This window comes from Mytilus californianus, unplaced genomic scaffold, assembly GCF_021869535.1.
Source record: "Mytilus californianus isolate M0D057914Y unplaced genomic scaffold, xbMytCali1.0.p SCAF_1, whole genome shotgun sequence".
Lineage (NCBI taxonomy): Eukaryota > Metazoa > Mollusca > Bivalvia > Mytilida > Mytilidae > Mytilus > Mytilus californianus.
The window spans coordinates 28251665-28271231 of NW_026262581.1; the positions used below are offsets into that span (position 1 = coordinate 28251665).

General features: G+C 31.9%; 3 protein-coding genes across 5 annotated transcripts in view; all 3 read right to left on the reverse strand.

The window, feature by feature from the left end:
• LOC127718350 (uncharacterized) overlaps window positions 1–10547 on the reverse strand; it is a 160370-nt gene extending 149823 nt beyond the window's left edge. For both annotated transcript variants that reach the window (XM_052224402.1, XM_052224376.1), the window contains exon 1: window positions 10504–10547. The gene's annotated coding sequence lies outside the window, so the exon portion shown is untranslated. The remainder of the gene's footprint in view (window positions 1–10503) is intronic.
• LOC127718421 (uncharacterized) overlaps window positions 1–19567 on the reverse strand; it is a 130743-nt gene that overhangs the window by 93462 nt on the left and 17714 nt on the right. The gene's annotated exons all lie outside the window — the stretch shown is intronic.
• Window positions 8–12433, reverse strand: LOC127718443 (uncharacterized). The gene is made up of 5 exons (XM_052224466.1): window positions 12353–12433; window positions 7866–7958; window positions 3242–3460; window positions 1253–1483; window positions 8–202 (listed from the first exon to the last, which is right to left on the reverse strand). The coding sequence occupies exons 1-4, from the start codon at window positions 12357–12359 to the stop codon at window positions 1272–1274; spliced, it is 531 nt and encodes a 176-aa protein (XP_052080426.1). The 5' UTR covers window positions 12360–12433; the 3' UTR covers window positions 8–202; window positions 1253–1271.

The window sequence follows — 19567 nt, forward strand, 5'->3', positions numbered from 1 at the left end:
ATCGAGTAACAGAAATGTCCGTCCCATCCAGTTACGCATCCTTCACTACAAGCACCAGTGTCTTTGTCGCATTTATTATTTAAACAGTTCTGAGGATCACATCCCCAAACACAGGAACCATTTTCAGGATTACAGTGTTGATCTATACATTTAGGTGGGCATACATTTGAACAGTTTATTCCCCATGCACCTTTAAAGCAGCCTACAAATATCATGTTGAAATAAACTGTTTTCTATGAATTTCCTATCGTATGGAAGCTTTCGATACTTCTCTAGAACATTTACTTCTATTTGATCAAAACTATCGATTGATGTGTTTGAACGATGTGAAATAGGAGAGAAACACTAGATGAAATTATAAACCAACAGTACGAAATACTGACAGACAGACACATTTAGACAATGAAAAAACGCAGCATGGGAGCAAAATTATTAACCGATACAAATCCAACTTCACAGGCATATTTAATGTCATTATTGTGATGATAGAGTCATTCCTCAGGACGCCATAATGATTAAGTTGAACTTTATAGAATATCTTTGTAACAGGTGTCCGAGGAGGTGTTCCGCTTTCCGTAACCACACTCCTATTTCCTAGATTGACACAATGCCGAATGCAAGTTACGATCGAAATTTTTCTTGCAGTGAGTAACACGGAATTCAAGTGGATTAAAAACAGCAAACCTTTCCGGAGGATCTGAATTTATCCCCGGTATTTAGGCAGATCGTGTTGCAAAATCTTTAGTTTTCTGCGTTATCAGGAAAAACGTGTTCTTTTCGTCAATTGTCCTTTTAACCACGGATTTTTTTTTTATTTCACTTATGGTCTTTGTTCACCCAATTGGCAGGTTAAAGTAACGTAAATCGTATATGATGGGGCCGTTGGCAGTATAAGTGTTAAGCAAACAATAATCAATCAATCATCCATTCACCATGTTCATGTTCATGTTTCAGCAGTTTGGGATATCACTAGTTATACAACAGATGTATAGTTTGATAGAACGTATGTCTCCAGTGATGATTGAGGTAAAACTATTTTGAATCAGAAACTTAAAGCAAACAAAGAATAACTCTAAAAAGTAAAATAGCAAAAATACCGAAAATTCAAAACGCAAAGTCCTTTCACAAATGGCAAAATCAAAAGCATAAAATCAACAAACGAATGGAAAACAACTGTAACAGCTTAAACAGCCGTAAAATACATTTTGTTTTTATAAATGAGAAAGGTACTCTCTATACATGATAATCTTACCATTAATGGCAACGTAACATTATTCAACAATGCCCCCTTTGACAATCGGTTCTTCTTGTGATCCTTCATTGTCGTAATAAATGATATAACGCCCAAGTTGATTACAAGTAATAGTCTGAGTGATATTTGGATAAGGAGCAGGAAAAGAATCTGCATAACAGAGATAACCTTCAGTTGAAATAGTTGATGTGTTGGTCACATATAATCGAAACCCATTCATTCTACTAGCATCTGAAATAAAGGTAACCAATTTTATTTTATCGATGTATATTGATGTTATATAATTCAATATAATGTCCATAATTTTGTTTAAAGTATCTGTATTAATTAACTGGAAGAAAGCCATTTCAGAAGAATTTTTAGGAAATTTGGCTACATTTCCCTGTTACTAGCCTTTCCAGGATTTGTATTTGTCAATTCTCTTAGCAACAAGGTTGACGAAAACAGACATTGCACGATATTGGGTTTCCTATACTGTTTATAACGCTGCTGTACAAATCGGCACAAGCTTCAATATTAGAGTGTAGGAAGGCATGATTTGATTTAAATTTGTTTAACACTTTGCATATGAACTAAATATTTGCTGACATTCTTAACTCCAGTATTGTTTATCACTGTTTTGTGTACCTGTGTTTTGTTAATTGTATTGTTTGTATCGAGTTAAATCATTTTTAGTCTTTTATTTTCCTTTAGTGTACATTTTGCTGTTCCGCTGATCGAGAAAGGGGGATGTTTTAAAATTTCTAAAAAGTTAGAAGTGATTCTTTATGATTATGATCGTTGTCATTATAAATCAATAATTGATTGCAGATCTTTGATAGTCTCTGTTAAATATATGCACATCTTTTCAGATGTAGGGAGTTTAGAGCTTGACACACAGATACAGTCTGTTAGGGAAGACCTTTAGATGCCATTTAGTTTTCCGTATTGTTGGGTTGTTGTCTAATTGCAGAAACGCAACGTCTCTTTTTATTCATTTGTTGCATGACATATGCAATTATGTACCGGTACCGGGAAAAGTGAAGCAAGACCTTGTTCAAACCCTATTTAATTTATGAAGACTTAAATACAAATTCAAATTAAGAAGGGGTTACAAATCACATACAGAGCTTTTGAAGAAAATTGGTAATTTTTGCCCCTTCAGGACTATGTGAATCAACACATTTCTGTTCTTAAACTCATGTGAAAATCTGTATCAAACTTAGCCACAATCAATCCCTGGATGTCTTCTTAAAAAGTGTGCCGCTTATGCCCGTTAAAAACATGGCCGCCATGGTTAGACATAGAATATAACGGTAAAATGAAAGTATTATATATCGAAATTGTTGGACTATTCCTTAAAGGAGATATTACCAATGAAGTACGATTTTTGACTAATATTATATTTTAGCTAATTATCTCCAACACTAGGATAAACAAAAACTTTTTTATTGTAAAATGTATTAGTAATACAAGAGCAACAGTCATCAATATAATTTTTAATATGAACAATTGGCCTTAAATATTAATTTATAACCGCAATTCAACTTGATGTATATACAAGATGTATGCTATATGATTAATGATTCAATAAACAGTAGACAAAGCTAAAGTGAATCGTGCAAGACATGTTGATAAACATGACGAAATCATATCGTATATCTTTGTAGATAAATATGAAATAGGGAAAATGTACAACTTTAGGAAGGGAGGTTCTAAGAACCTTTTCTATAACTTATATAGGTACAAATAAAAGGTTAAATATACAGTTTAAAATTTTAAAACAATTAAAGACTAAGCGATCACCATCAGAAAAACAATAGGTTTTTAATTCGAAAAAAAAAACAATCTCGGGAGTTCAGTTACTTTTTTATAAAATTATGTGTTGCATTAGACAAATATAAAACAGTGTTTTTTTTCGCGATATAAATTTGTTATAAATCGCTATGTCTTCCAGCATACTAAACGGAATGCAGAGCGAGACACTGCGTATTGTTTTGCAATACTTACAGTTTTCTCTATAGTATATTGCTATATCCGTAATGTATGCTGTGTCGAAAAAAAATTCGAATCTCCACCATGCTGGTATTTCAGAATGAGTTGACCAACTCTGTGTACATATAGACAGATTATATTTATTTCCTATAGGTGGCTGTATAGCATTTTCTGGTTTACCGTTAACCCCTGATATCGGACCCTGCGTAGCAATTCCAAACGGTGTAAGGTTTTCTGGAAAATAAAAGCTAATGCTCATAGATAGTGACCAAAAACATGAAAAATACTTTCATCTTTCTTGTTAAATCGGAATAGCTTTTTTTGCTATATTTTTGTCATGAAAAATATTTCGGAAAGAGGCTTTACCCTCTTCACTACCACCATGATGGTTTCTGAATTGAGTAACTGAAAACACACTTTAAAACCGCAATTTGCAACTATTCATTATACACGGAGAAGGATGTTCTAAATTCAGGAAGACATATTTTAATGTATGTGTTAGCGTACCTACCTCACCGTATGGGAGCAAGACTGGATATTGGTACTAGCTGAAGCGGGGAGAGTTTGTGAAATTCTATAATCATAAGTAAGAATTCAAATTGTTTATGGATTTGTAATTATGGCATGTGTCTAAAGATTTGTATAATGATATATTGGGAATTGAACTGTTCTCTAAATCATTCGGGTATAGTAGACATTATCGTAAATTTAATCTGGAGATAAAAAATACCATACTACTATCTAGTACCGGAAAAAAAGAGGCACCAAATTCTTCCGACCAAGAAAATTAGCCGCTTCAATGCTTCTTAAGTTTGGATATATCTTCCTATTATTCAGGTATGACTTATTATAAATACACAAAACCATAATTTACATTGATTACCCTTAGAGAACTGTAATGTCTGCTGCAGATCTGCAACAGATCTCCAGCAGACCTGCTGCAGGTTTGCTGCAAATAAAAAGTTTGTAAGAAACCTGACAATAATGTTTGCAGATGTTTGCAGCTAGCTGCAACCCTCCTGCAAACATTGCAGATTTTTGCTGCAACCTTGCAGCAAGCTCGCAGAAACAATTATGTTTGCAGTAAGATTGCAGGAAAATTAAGACTTTAAGGAATGTTCGCAGCTAGATTGCAGATATCTTTGACAATTCTAAATGTTTGCAAGATCATTGCAAGAATTACATAAGATAACTGAGCATGCCTACTGGTAACTTCCTGAAATTTAAAATTTGAATGTTGGTGCTTGATCATGCTGATGGTGTTTGAGTAATGTTATGTATGAGTGAGGCATTGTAGGTTCCGAAAGTTATTGGATATTAAATGTGTAGTTTTATTAGTGGTAAGTACAAATTATTCACAGAACAGTTAACGTATGAAAGTATTCCTTCATGATCGACCATCACAAATTAATACCTTAAGGTTTGAAAAAACAGTCACAAACATGTTTGATGCACAGTACTCCCTAATCTGTTTGGGTTTGTTAACTTATATATTAAGTTCCAGTAAGACAATTTTGTAATGAAATTATCTAATGCAATCCCAATGAGCACTTCTTTTGTACTATTAAAATTGATCAATAACATTTAAGTACTTTAATAAATAAAACAATAGTATTCCTTAAAATTAAAGATATTTACTTATACTGATTTTGCAAACGATAAAGTATTTGAATTGTTGTATATATGTATTTAACCTAACCTGTTTTCAGTATTTGTTGTGTATAATTTGAATGATTTGATGTGTTAACAACAGGATAATGATAAATTGTAATTTGTGTGGTTCCTGCAAGGTTGCGGCACACACGCAGGAGAAAGACCAAATTTCATATAAATGTTTAGAACAGGTTTGCAGCAAAAACGCAGGAGAAAGATTAATTTGCATATAAATGTTTGCCGCAGGTCTACAGCAAACACTCATTTGCATATAAACGTTTGCTGCAGGTCTGCAGCAAACACTCATTTGCATGGTCAATTGTTTACGACAGACTGCCGCACATTTTCAGCAAGCATGTTGCAAATGCCTATTAAATGTTTGCTGCAATACTGCAGCAAATTTGCAGCAGACTTGCAGCAAATATTTGCAGGAGGCTGATTTTTTCAGTAAAGGTATCTTTTAAAGGTATGCAATCAACAAAGACAAAGTATTGTGTACGGAAACTTATGTATTGATATGTACGACAGCTTGCATTTTACAACCTCTCTCCGCTTTTGCTAGTTCCTTTATCCAATGTCGCTCCAGTCAAATATGGTGTATTTTGTACATATACATTGTCATATGAACATAATACGGGATGATTTTATGTGGATTGTAAGGAGTTGAGCTTATGTTTTGTTGGTATATTTTCTTCAAATTTTTGGAACATTAGAACATACATGTAACAGCCATCGACGTCTGATTTAGTATCTCACAATGATTAGACAATCAATTCTTTGAAACCTAGTATTTTCACTTACTATACGTCAAGTGTAAGATGTCAAAATGATAGCTCGAAATCATAATGTATAAAGGTCACGGAACGTTTATTCTAACATACATTTTGATGATACACACCAATAATGAAAATTTATACTAGTAATTGTAATGTTCATGCATAGACTAAAATTTGTATTGCATCACTGATTGCTGTATATTGAACTATTTAGGAACAATCGATATGATTTTAAAGGCAATTTTGTCTTTTCTTTACGTTTCTTTTCTAATAAATTTAGAATTATTGATATTATCAAATCAATTTTGCTAGACCTTAAGGTTATTCGTACCGTTATTCCCATATTTGATGATCAAGATAATAAATGAATAATCATAAATCACAAGTCAAATAAAGACAGAACACCATGATAGCACACTTCATACAAAAACACAGATTGAGCATCCCCAAAACCGGAGATGACATCAAGTATCTGCCACTGGAATGCGTATGCAGTTATTTTTTAACTAGTGGCATCCGGTAATCAGCGAGTCGTAAAGTGCGCAAATTAAGTTAAGAAATTAACATTCTAATGGGCATTTATCATCATATTAAAACTAGACATAGCTGATCAACATTGACAGAATAATTTAAGAGTAATTAAGAAATAATTCTTTCATGTTATGCTCTATGCTCATTTTAATATGGATAGGCATTATATTTGTCGATATTTTACTCTGAGCGCTAGCGAGGTGTAAAATACGGTCAAATGTAAAGCGTATTCATGTTAAAATGTGAATAGAGCATTAAATTAAGGAATTATTTCGATTCTAATAAGACAAATATGGTACTTTTATAGGTCTAAGCGTACGAATATAACTTAGGAATGTTTGACTGTTTCCTTTTTCTCCAAATGAAGTATTTTCATTACATTTTCATATTCAATATGTTTAAAAACCAATAGCAGGGTAAATGATGTTTTAATAGAAATATATAACAAAATTTTATGTAAGCAGCTAATGTATATATATATACATATCACTGTATTGGATACCTAAACTACATAAGTGTCCTTACAAACAACGGTATATTGCTGGGTCTTCCAAGTGCTCCACGAAACCTCTTTCTAAATTATTAACATCTATTTTATCAGCAATCAAAGCCGGGCTCCAAAGTTATTGTGAAACTGCCTATTCTAGAGGTGGCGTGAATCAGATGTGGATACTAAAAAATTCCAAAGATCTTTTAGAGTACATACAATCTAAGACTCTCTCATCTTGCAATAGTATTAAAACATTTGACTTTTCTACACTTTACACAAGTATTCCCCATTCCAAACTAAAAGACAAATTGAAAGAGTTGGTATTACTTTGTTTCATTAAAAAGAATGGCGAACATAGATACAAGTATCTTGTCTTGGGGAGGAAGGAAGCTACTAAACCAAGAGTTCCAAATGGTGAAGTTGAAATCATCCCTTCGTAAGTTTTACGGACGCCATCACGAGTTGGTTGACCGTTATGGAATAACCGTTTCACGAATGATATCGGATATGTTCCTTATGTCGTAACTATAATACCCTTCCCTTTTCACGAATGTGACTTACCGAATTAGACTATTTACCGGATTTGTAATAACATAAGCAACACGACGGGTGCCACATGTGGAACAGGATCTGCTTACCCTTCCGGAGCACCTGAGATCACCCCGAGTTTTTGGTGGGGTTCGTGTTGCTTAGTCTTTAGTTTTCTATGTTGTGTCATTGTACTATTATTTGTCTGTTTGTCTTTTTATTTTTGGCCATGGCGTTGTGAGTTTGTTTTCGATCTATGAGTTTGACTGTCTCTCTGGTATCTTTCGTCCCTCTTTTATTAGGATAAAAATGAAAATAACAGGAATATAACCAGTAAGTTTGTGTGCATGTGTGAATCATATTTTGTGCTAATTAGAACACGGATTTGTTAACAAAGCCAAATTAGGATGTCATATTGGAACTTGCATTTTATATCTGTGATGACTTGCAAAAAAAAAAAAAAAAAAAAAATCCAATCGTCATATAAAATACAAAATGTCCTGCCTGAACGAGAATCCTTTAACAGTAAAACAGAGAAAATGCAAGGTATATTTCAGTTTTTAACAGACAAATCAAGTATTCAAAATTTCTAAATATTAGATTCATTTTGAAATTTCGAGCTGTAACACGTTACACTGACCCTCTGCTTTAAATGACTCACGTTGTGCAGTAACTGCCAACATAACTGTTGTGTGGATAAGTAACATTGATAACATATTAAGTGTTCTTTTATCCAACATTCCAGATAGATGTTCTAAAATATATAAATAGATAAATGATGAAAAGATGTAACATAGTTATATGTGTATGCATCCTCTCATATACACTAGTTTTTAATCACGTAGGATAACAAAGTACCATTAAGTTTTGGAAATACATTTGCAATCTCTCTGTAAGTAAAATAAAAGAAAGAATGATAAAAGAAATTAAATGAAAGGAAATAAATTGAAATAATAATAATAATTGATAATAATAGTAATAATAATAATAAAAATAATAATAATAATAACAATAATAATAATAATAATAATAATAATAACAATGACAATAACAATAATAATAATAATAACAATAATAATTATATTAATAACAACAACAACAACAACAACAATAATAATTATAATAATAATAATAATAACAGTTATAATAATAATTATAATAATAATAATATTAATGATATTGTGATAACAATAATAATAATAATAATAATAATAATAATAATAATAGTAATAATAATAATGAATGTAATAATAATGATAACGGAAATAATAATGACCGTTGTAGTTACTTTATATGAAAAAAGTTGTCAGTGAAGTAATAAACATGTTCACATTTACATTGCCAAACAATAAATCATTGTCAGTACAGTGTACGAATGAAATAAAAAAACAATTATGGCATTATATTTTCACGTCTTGTAAAACATTATATAGAAACACGTATCCTAGAAAATTTTCAAACACCCACATTTTTAAAACTTACATTGTAACAAATAAATGTTTATATCAAAATAAAGACAAACTCTGCCAAATGCATTTTACATCAAATTTTACGACTTATAGACATACGTGTGATAAGAGTATAACGTAATTGCAGAGTGGAAAGTAGTAGTGCCCTGATATTCCTGTTATATAAAACAAAAGCATATGATTGCAAATGGTACAACTATCCAAGAGAGACAAAACTGCTTGTATGTAAGCAATCATATAGGTCACTGCACGGCCTTCGACATTAAAAAACCCGGACTATATAGTGAGTTGTAAACAGATCCGACACGACCCAAAATCTAAATAATGTAAACATTTTTTATGGACTGCGCCCTTTTTAAACTTACCAAGTAGTTCGGTATTTTTATACGATTTTACTCATGTTTTTGCTTTATTGAAGCTTAGCACACAGCACGTATGAATAATAGGAATGCTTCGTATATCATTCTGACACATTTGTAATTTCTGTACTAACAAATATTATGAATATAGTTTGTAAACTAATATATACCAGTTAAACTGAAATCTAAACGGTGTTTAAGATTTTCGATAAAATTACGACCAATCTTTGCTGTAATTTTAATCATTTTCTCATAATGTAAACAAGTAATATCCCGTTTCACCGCCAAATAACAAATCACCACATGCACAACTTCATTCTTAGATACGTCATCATGTGCCTCAAAAGTTAATACCAGTTAGGTATACATATCAACAATCTTTGATTTTTACAAAATAATACCAAATTGATGTGTCAATATATTTAAACATTTTGATACCGAGATTATTATCTCTTGATAGAAGAGGGTAGCTAATTGTCATATGAAACTTTTGGGTTATACGACAATTAATTTATAGAAATAGAATGATTACAAATGGTCACATTTAGACTACAAATAACTGCATCTATATCTGAAGATGAGACAGTTCTGTGTAACTCTAACGGGGAGTAATAGTTATGTCCTATTCACTCCTACCACAATAGCGAAATTATATTTTGCAAAGAAGGATAATTATTGGATAAATACAAATATCATCAAATAAACTACTAACGTAACTTCGTGCACTTGTTTTTAAAACTGATAGATTATGAGAGTTACACAGACATTCCTATGTTTTGTCATTTTTTCTAAAATTCTCAATTTCTATTCCATTATGTTTTGCCTCTTTTCAATTTCAAGTCCGCAAACGCATGCTTTTCAAGGTGCTGTACTCACACAAAATTCCTCCGCATATACGCATCATCTTTTAAAACAAAAAGCAGACATTGTTTAAAAAGAATATAACGAATCTAGTGATGACTTTTAATGGCTAAATGTCGATTAAACAATTGACCTGCTAATGTTTCGTTAGTGTTATCAATACATTTAACCTATTGCAAAAACTGATTGAATCGGCAAATTATTACATTGCACATTCAAACTCCATATAATGTAAATAAAACTGCCAAAAAAGATATAAATTTTCGAAATTGAAATGTAGCGTTAGATTTCAAGAAAAAGAGGACACAATCTATTTAAAGACCCGCTTTCGCATCCTTCTTTTTATAGCTGAAATTACAGTATGCAATGTCGTGCATAATTTAACACATATTTATACAAATACTAGTAGCTAATTAGTGTTATAATAATTTCAATAGCTTATTTCAATAATGAAAAGAACATTAATCAGGTTTTAATGGTGTATTGTATTATCTTCAATAGGATTACAGTCCTTCATTTTCAGAGTATAAAAAAGAGGGATCATGGAAAGATGGAAGTATTCCTTTCATGTGCATATTATGGAGGTTAAAGTGTAGTGTGTTATGACTACCAATCTCATGATCGTTCAAATTAAAATAGCTATGTGACTATATGCTTCTGGATCTCAAGCTACAAACGGCGATCTTTCTGTTGCAACTTAATTTTTCTTGTCTGCATATTTGTTGATATGTGTATCTGCAAAAAAGTTTGGTATTTAAAAAGGGTACAGAAATCCTAATTCTAATGCAAGAGCAAAAGAAGTTAGGCCATTTTGTCCCAGAATTAATTTTAGAATACGACAATTTACCATTGTTAACTATGCAGAGCTTACTTTCAGTTCCTATGAGCATTCTTAGATATGATTGCATATATGATTGTCGGTTTTTGTGGTTTTTGTTTTAAATTTATTAAAGTGTATTCTTTTACTTATTTATTTCTTGTAATTTTTATTATCGCCTGCTCTTTAATGTACCTTTTTTGTTGGTTTTTTTCCCGATGACCTAGATTAAAATGAGGGGTTGCCTCAGAGGGTCACCTGTGCATGTACTTATACCAAGTCAGAAAGCTCGTAAGTGGTTTTAGTTTGTCAATATGATTTTGAAATTCTAAAAATGTGGTGTGTAATATATTCACTGTTCCTTTTAGATTCGGTACGATTAAGAGCTTGACATTGTGTAGAAACACCCCTTTATAATTGAACACCATGTGTTGAACTCGTATTTGTCGTGTTTGTGTTGTTGTGTTGCTCTCTGTTTTGTGCAAAGCGCACATTTCGTTTTATTTATGCACATGATTGAAATAAAGTAAACACTTACACATTAATTACACAATCACAATTTCAAAGTCATGATGTTATAGATAATGCACATTTTAAGATTATTCTTGTCGTATAACACAACGACGGGTGTCAGGATTTATTATGTGAAAGACACACCGTAGGTAATCATTTCAATTAGTAGCAAAAACTAGATTTAACAAATGGTTATTTTATTCTTTCTGAAAAAACAAACCCTTTATTAAATTATAATTTCAAATGAACTATCCAATAGGAATTACTTTTGTCTTGTAGTTCATTTTATAAAACAAATACTATTTAAACAAAGATTTGCAAAGCACCTAATTATATGAAATTTTATCTTGTGTTTAGGCGTATCACTCACAGGCGGAATATCGAAATAGATATTGGCAACAGTATTTACCGATGTTCAAATCTCATAAATCGATTAAGGAGACAAATTAAGAGATTTTTTTTTCTCGTTTGGAATGAATAACGAAGTTAAATAATGAAAACAACACTTCATAAATTTCATGCGTCCGAATCAGTTTTTCTGGATTTCCCATCATAAGGAACGCTTTTAAGAAGTGGGCTACACACGAGAGCAGCTGTCCTTGGCCGACACTTTTGGCTAAATTGGCCATTTTCGAAACATAAGAAACGTCAGAGCAAATATATTTCTTTGCATGAATTAAGTTACAAAGTTGGTAAACCGACTCTCTTTTGAAGTGGGTGACACGTTAGACAATATTTCTTGGTTCTATGAAATATTTTGCACCCTTTGATGACACTTTGTTTAATACTCAGAGACCCTTTATCATCACGCTATTAACCATTTATCTGCCATTAATCTGGTTGGACTTTGTAGTCATTTATAATCAATAAGTCTTTATTAAATAATTGACTAATATATTAATGTTTTCTTAATTAGTACATGTACACTGTAGTAAATGAGCTATTAAAGACGCTTTATGTTTCCTGGAACTTTCAACTTATCCCATATAATGCTGTAGATAGTTTAACGTTCATCAGACAAAGTCATACACAGTGTTCAATGATTAATCATGTTAATAGTATATTAAGATAAAATTAATACTAGTTAACTTAAAAATATAGTTTTTTTGTACTACTCTTAAAAACGTACCTTTCATCAGGTATACGATTCCGTCTCATTAAATGAAATAATAAATGTTAAACAGGAAGTATTGGACGACTTACTGTGTAATCGAAACCAAGAGTGTAACATAGATAAGTCAAGCAAAAAGTAGTAGGTCCGGTAAGGGCCGATTTTGGCCTCAAAATTCAGGTTCATCTCATGAAAGATTTTGGACACATTTTAAACACTTAAGTGTCTACTTCAGTCGATTCAATTAGTTTATGTGAAAGATTTGAACTGATTTGGTCATTAAAGACGCTCAAATTCAAGCTTTAATATGAAAAATCTATCAAATGTGCCATAATATGTCACTTTTCAGATGGTTTTTGTCAAAAATGAAAGTTGCCGCATCCGTGTTCATTCTCAACCTTTATATATGATATGTATTATCATCAAATACAACTAACATTCAACTATTAAAAATGAACACATATGCGGCCACTTCAATTTCAGACGGAAACCGTCTAAAAACTAACCAAAAGGCTAACATTTCGATGATTTCAGTAATTAAGCATGACTTAATGATGCTAGTACCCGATACATGTGCATTGTATTGTAAAAAACAACCCATATTTATGTAACTGAAGTATTCTTCTTTCTAATAAATAGCTAAAAATTTACATTTTAACAATTTTGTAAAACTGCTACATTTTGGGGCCAAAAAGGGGTCTTACTGGGCCTACTCCTTTTACTTTGACCTTGTATTGAGTTCCATTTTAGCGTTCTGAACATGTTACATGAGCTTAAAATACAATAACCTTACAGTTCACATGTAGACACAGTGGTTTAGTATTGTTAGTATTTTGATATTAAAAGAAAAATAGCAAAAAACCGAAATCCAAGGAAAATGCAAAATGGAAAGTCTCATCAAATGGCAAACTCAAAAGCTCAAAAACTTTTAACTAATTGAAAACAACTGTCATATTCCTGACTTGGTACAGGAATTTCCTTATGTAATTATCAAATAAATCAAATATAAAATAGGAAAGTGGTTTTATAACAATAAGTGCAAGCATCTCAAAATAACAACTGAAATAAAATAAATATTGAACAGTGATAAAAATAGAAGGAACGGCTCTTTCATAAAACTAGGAAAATTTCATCAGTTTTTGTACTTTGGTTCCCTAAATCAGTGTCCAAAAGCTCTACTATATTGTTTTGTTATTTATGAATAAACAACCAAATGTAAATTTTAGAAATTCCAAACAATTGATATTTGATTTGGAATTGTTTTGTGCTAAACAGAATGTATTACAACGTTAAAAAAATACTAAGTTCTGTTGATTGAATTTTTCTGGTTAGAAAGCTTCTAATATCATTCTGCCACAATTGTATTATACAATTATATACTTGTTATAAATATATTGTTTATACTTTTTGATATCATGTTAACTGAAATCTTAACGGGATGTCCTCCTTTTGCTAAAAGCATGATCACAATTGGGTGTAAATTTATCATTTTCTTATCTTGATTTTAGAATGTTTTCATTATCAAATTGCACACCCTTACATGTACAGATGTTACATGTCATTTGACCTGCATTTGTAATACCAGCGTGGTATACATATTATGAACAATCTTTACAAACTTTACAAAAAAAATACTTGTGTCAATCTATATATAAATTAAAATGCCGAGATAACTATCAAACGATATAATATGATAGCTACTTGACAATTAAGACGCTTGAGTTGAATGATACCGGTTAACGAGGAAGAGTGTAAATTTAAAAAGGTCACAGAAAAAAATGCATCTATTTGTATTACGTCAGTCCTCTGTAACTAAAGTTGAACGATATCGTGATCTCCTTTCTTCTGCCACAATATTTGTCAAATATATAAAGCAAAAGAGGATAAATATTTGTTCATGTATGTTATGAACACGATAAATAAAATGATATAAATTTATATAGACACTCACACATTTAAATACTCAAACATCATTTAAAAGTCATTATGAATAAACAAAAAACTATACTGAAATTATTCATTCAAACATTTCAAACTATATACACTAGTGTCATTTCATAAGAAGAAAGATAAGAAGTTAGCAATATCCTTTAACTTTACGTTCCGCTATATAGACGATGGTCTCTCACTAAATAATACAAAATTTGGTCACTATGTTGAACGAATCTATCCCATCGAACTAGAGATAAAGGATACTACTGATACAGTTAAGTCTGCCTCATATCTTGACTTACATCTAGAAATTGACAATGAAGGTTGGTTGAAAACAAAACTTTACGACAAAAGAGATGATTTCAGCTTCCCAATTGTGAACTTTCCATTTCTATGTAGCAACATTCCAGCAGCGCCTGCATACGGAGCATATATCTCCCAATTGATACGATATTCCCGGGCTTGTATTTCCTATCATGATTTTCTTGATAAAGGATTGCTGCTCACAAGGAAGCTACTAAACCAAGAGTTCCAAATGGTGAAGTTGAAATCATCCCTTCGTAAATTTTACGGACGCCATCACGAGTTGGTTGACCGTTATGGAATAACCGTTTCACAGATGATATCGGATATGTTCCTTATGTCGTAACTACAATACCCTTCCCTTTTCACAAATGTGACCTACCGAATTAGACTATTTACAGGATTTGTAATAACATAAGCAACACGACGGGTGCCACATGTGGAGCAGGATCTGCTTACCCTTCCGGAGCACCTGAGATCACCCCCAGTTTTTGTTGGGGTTCGTGTTGCCTAGTCTTAAGTTTTCTATGTTGTGTCATCTGTACTATTATTTGTCTGTTTGTCTTTTTATTTTTGGCCATGGCGTTGTCAGTTTGTTTTCGATCTATGAGTTTGACTGTCCCTCTGGTATCTTTTGTCCCTCTTTTCAATTAGTAGTTGCAAGAAGATCTAAGAAATGATTGTTTTGTAGTAAAACACGAACCTTTCATCAAATAACTATTTCAAATGAATTATCAAAAAGGTAGTAGATTTGTCTTGTAGAACAATATTCTAACAAAGATCCGTAAAGCACTTAATTTTACAAAATTCTCTTTTTATTTTGCGTTGAGGCAGTATCACTTACAAGAGGCATATCGAAATGAATATAGACAACAATATTTTTCCAATGTTAAAATCTCAAAAAATCAATTTGCAAGACAACATACAAAAACTGAGGGAACTGCATAAACTACAAAAGGGGTAAATGTCGCTTGCTAAGCATACGTAATCTGCCATGCACGAGCGTAATGTATAGAGATATGCAAAAGACTAAATGATGGAGCACAAGGTTTGTAACTGCTGAGAAATGGAGGTTGACAATTGGAAAATTGAAATCATCACGTCTGTCATAGATTTCTAGTTTGAAGTCGTTCTTTCGAGATAAATATTTCCCAGTAAAGGATGACAGCCACCTGTCTAATGAGTCACCTTTCAGGATGCCGGGATAATATTATTTTTGCTAATTTCTTTTGTCACAACTACAAAATTATGTATATTCTAAAAAAAATAAAATCAAATAAGACAAATTAACAACTAGGAATAGCGCCTTTATACTGTCCTTAATGTTGGGACACTGAAAATAAAACAAACAAAAAAAAACGTGAATTAATGATACAATTTAACTTTTGTAAATAGGGTAGGTCTTGTTTTCAAAATCCTTCAGATGACCCGGATAAAAAGATAGAATAAGATTTGAACAATTACATTTTGTAAGAAAGACAATTTCTTTAAAGTCTGTTTAGTGGTGTAGGAATTAAAGATACAAGCTGCCTACCTATTTTGTAAACATTTTAAAAGTATATGTGATGCAACTGAAAGTTTAATTGAATCACAATATACGAAGGAAAATACTCAATGACATAATATAGACCAATTCATCCTCCCTTAATTATAATGTGCCAAAAGATGCCCCATACAAATATGTGAATTTGGTGTAAATGTCTTTGTTCAAGGGGGCATTACCTGTCAAAATTATGTTCACCGATTTGATTCAAATTCTCATATTTGATTTATAACATACTCAAAGGTATATCCAAATTACAAAAAGTCTAAAAGATATCATGGACTCGATATCATATGTATCAAATTTCCGTGTATATTTTAGTCTAGACGCTATCCAATTAACCATCGAAGAGACCTCCGAAGACGGTCAGATAACCCGATATAAACATAAATATAGATATAATTAGATAGTGAGCACGTGCAATTGGATTTTTCTAGTTATGTTTGATTTCATATTATTGGTTAAAAAAATATTAATCATCGTTTTTACCTGTATAAGAATGAGTTTTTGTCAATCGAATCAGTCTAGCAAATGGTTTACCCTGGTTTTCACTTTCAATGTTGACATTCTTTTCTTTTTAATAGCTGAACACGCCTATTTCATGCGTAACCCATCTCTAGCTAAGGGGCTACATTGAAGGTTACATAAATACGGATTCAATGAGGTCGAATTATTCACTTGCAAGTGAATGATTAATCAGCGATGTTTCTTAACCTATTTTGACATATTGAACCAAACAGGCTGTTTAAAGCGAATTATTATTTCACTATTTTACTTTCATTAATGATTGAACAGGAACAAATCACATTTTAATTTTTTATAGCTCGTAGCTAATGCCCCTTTAAAATGACCAAACTTAAGGTCAAATATATAAATTTTTCACTAATGTGAAATCAGTGACAATTAATCGACATTAAATAACTCAACTGTTCAAAGCTTGAAGAACTTCACTTATTCTCCAATTTCATTGGCCACCTCCCTTTAAACATGGCTTGTGATAATCTTAAATGCAAATTGTACTAATCAACCCCGACAAAAGGTGGCATCCGATTAATTTCTTTTGTATATTATAAATGCAGTAAAAGTGCGACAAAACCATACATATTGATTTTTCTCATTGTTGAAGGCTGCACGGTTGCCTTTAGTTGTTTACATTCACTCAATTTGGACTCTGGTGAATAGTTGTATTATTGTTAATTATACCACATCCCCTTATTTTAATATAATATGTATACAAATTCATACCGTTTATAATCAGTCGTTAAATTAGCCAAACAAAATGCATTAGGACACAAAAATACGACAACAAATATGCGAAACACAAAAAGGAGACACTTAATCAAAACAATTATTAGTTATACCCGTGAAAAATCTAAAACAATGGGTGTGCTAGTCAACAAGAAAGGGTTAGGGATCCTATATTTCCGGCAATTGATATCATCACAATAATCGAATGTGTTCTTCGTGTTAACACGTGTTTCATTTTGCAATTTGTGAACTAACGGTTTCTCAGATAATAAGGAATGATCTTTTGATATTTCCGGTTGTAAAGATATTTCATTTTGATATATGTTTGACAAAACCCCAAAAATGTCATTATTTACTTTATATTTGAATAGCCTACTGTATGTACTTTTGGCCATAAATACACAAATGAATAATGAGACATCTCTACCCAAAACAAATTAATGTGTTAAAAGGTAAAATTATATTCAAGACAATATTATCTGTAAGCTTGATTATTTATTGTGTCACTGAAAAAAAGAATTTTAAAAGGAATTTGTATTCAATTTGTGTAGTTCACAGCCACCCGAAAAAAAACCCGTTTTTTTATCATTTATCCAAATAAAAAAATAGCCACCAAAGGAACTTTGGAACGCACAAAGTAAAAGAGAAATCAAAAAGCTGTTCGTTAACATATATGAACAAAATAGTTAAATATTAACATGATTAATGAGTGGGGAAAAACATAGAAGTAAATGTATTACTAAATCCTATTTTATCATTTCCTCCGTTTGCTGTTTGAATACACATTTGCTCCTCTTTTCACATATAAACCTCCTTTTCATATTGCACAAAATATCGTTACTCCTCTTTGAAAACTTGAATGACTTGTCACTCTACTTGATGCATCATCAATTGAAACGAAAAGCATGCAAGGTTTTAAAAATAGCGAAATATGTGAAGAAAAAAGAATTGACCTATAAATTTTTACTAAACGTGATCAATAGTTCCTTCTTCATATTTTTTTCTTACGTTATATTTCAAGAAGAAAAGACGCACTTCCATCCCACTTTTTGATTTATTCAGTTAATGCATAATGCATAATAGGGATAAATTCATGTACATTTTAATGAACCAGAAAAATGTTAAAACTATTTTAAAAGTTTATAATCAATAATGAAATAAACATAAGTCAAGTTTCTCTATGGTGTATTGTATCGTTTTCCAAATGACTATAAATCATACATTTATTCTTGAATTTACAGCAAACATCTCCTTGGAGTTGCAAAAGAGAGGCGACAGATACCTGAGGGACATTCAAACTCATAAGTCGAAAATAAACCGACAACGCCATGGCTAAAAATGAAAAAGACCAACAGTCAAACAACAGTTCACAAAACACAACATAGAAAACTGAGCAACACGAACCCCATCCAAAAACTGGGGGTGATTTCACATGTTTACAGGTGCTTCGGGAGGGCAAGCAGATCCTGCTCCACATCTGGCACCCGTTGTGTTGCTCATGTTAGTACAAACCCGGTAATAAGTCTCAATCGGTAGGTCACATTCGGGAAAAGGGGGACGGGATTAAAGTTACGACATTGTGAACATATCCGCTATCATCTGTGAAACGGATATTCCATAACGGTCAACCAACTCGTGATGGCGTCCGTAAAACTTACGAAGGGATAATTTCAACTTCACCACTCGGAACTCTTGGTTTGATAGCTTCCTTGTGAGCAGCAACCTTCTATCAAGGAAATCCAAGCCATGGAATATTGCATCAACTGGGAGATATATACTCCGTATGCAGGCGCTGCTGGAATGTTTCTACAAAGAAATGGAAAGGTTACAATTGTAAAGCTAAAATCAATTCTTTTGTCGTAAAGTTCTGTTTTAAACCGACCTTCATTGTCAATTTCTAGATGTAAGTCAAAATATGAGGCAGACCTAACTGTATCTTGTGTTCTTTATCTCAAGTTCGATGGGAAAGATGCGTTCAACATAGTCACCAAATTTTAAAATTATTTAGTGAGAGAACATCATCTATATAGCGGTATGAAAACTGTATGCTGGTCTATAGTGTCTTTTCACTTTTGTGCTTATGTAATGCGGTCTCACTGCCTGTACCAAATCAGAAATATGACGATTGTTTTCCATTCGTTCTGTAAGCTGAAAAAGTCTAAGTTTTTATGGACTTCCTCCTGTTTGAATTTACCTTGGAGTTCGGT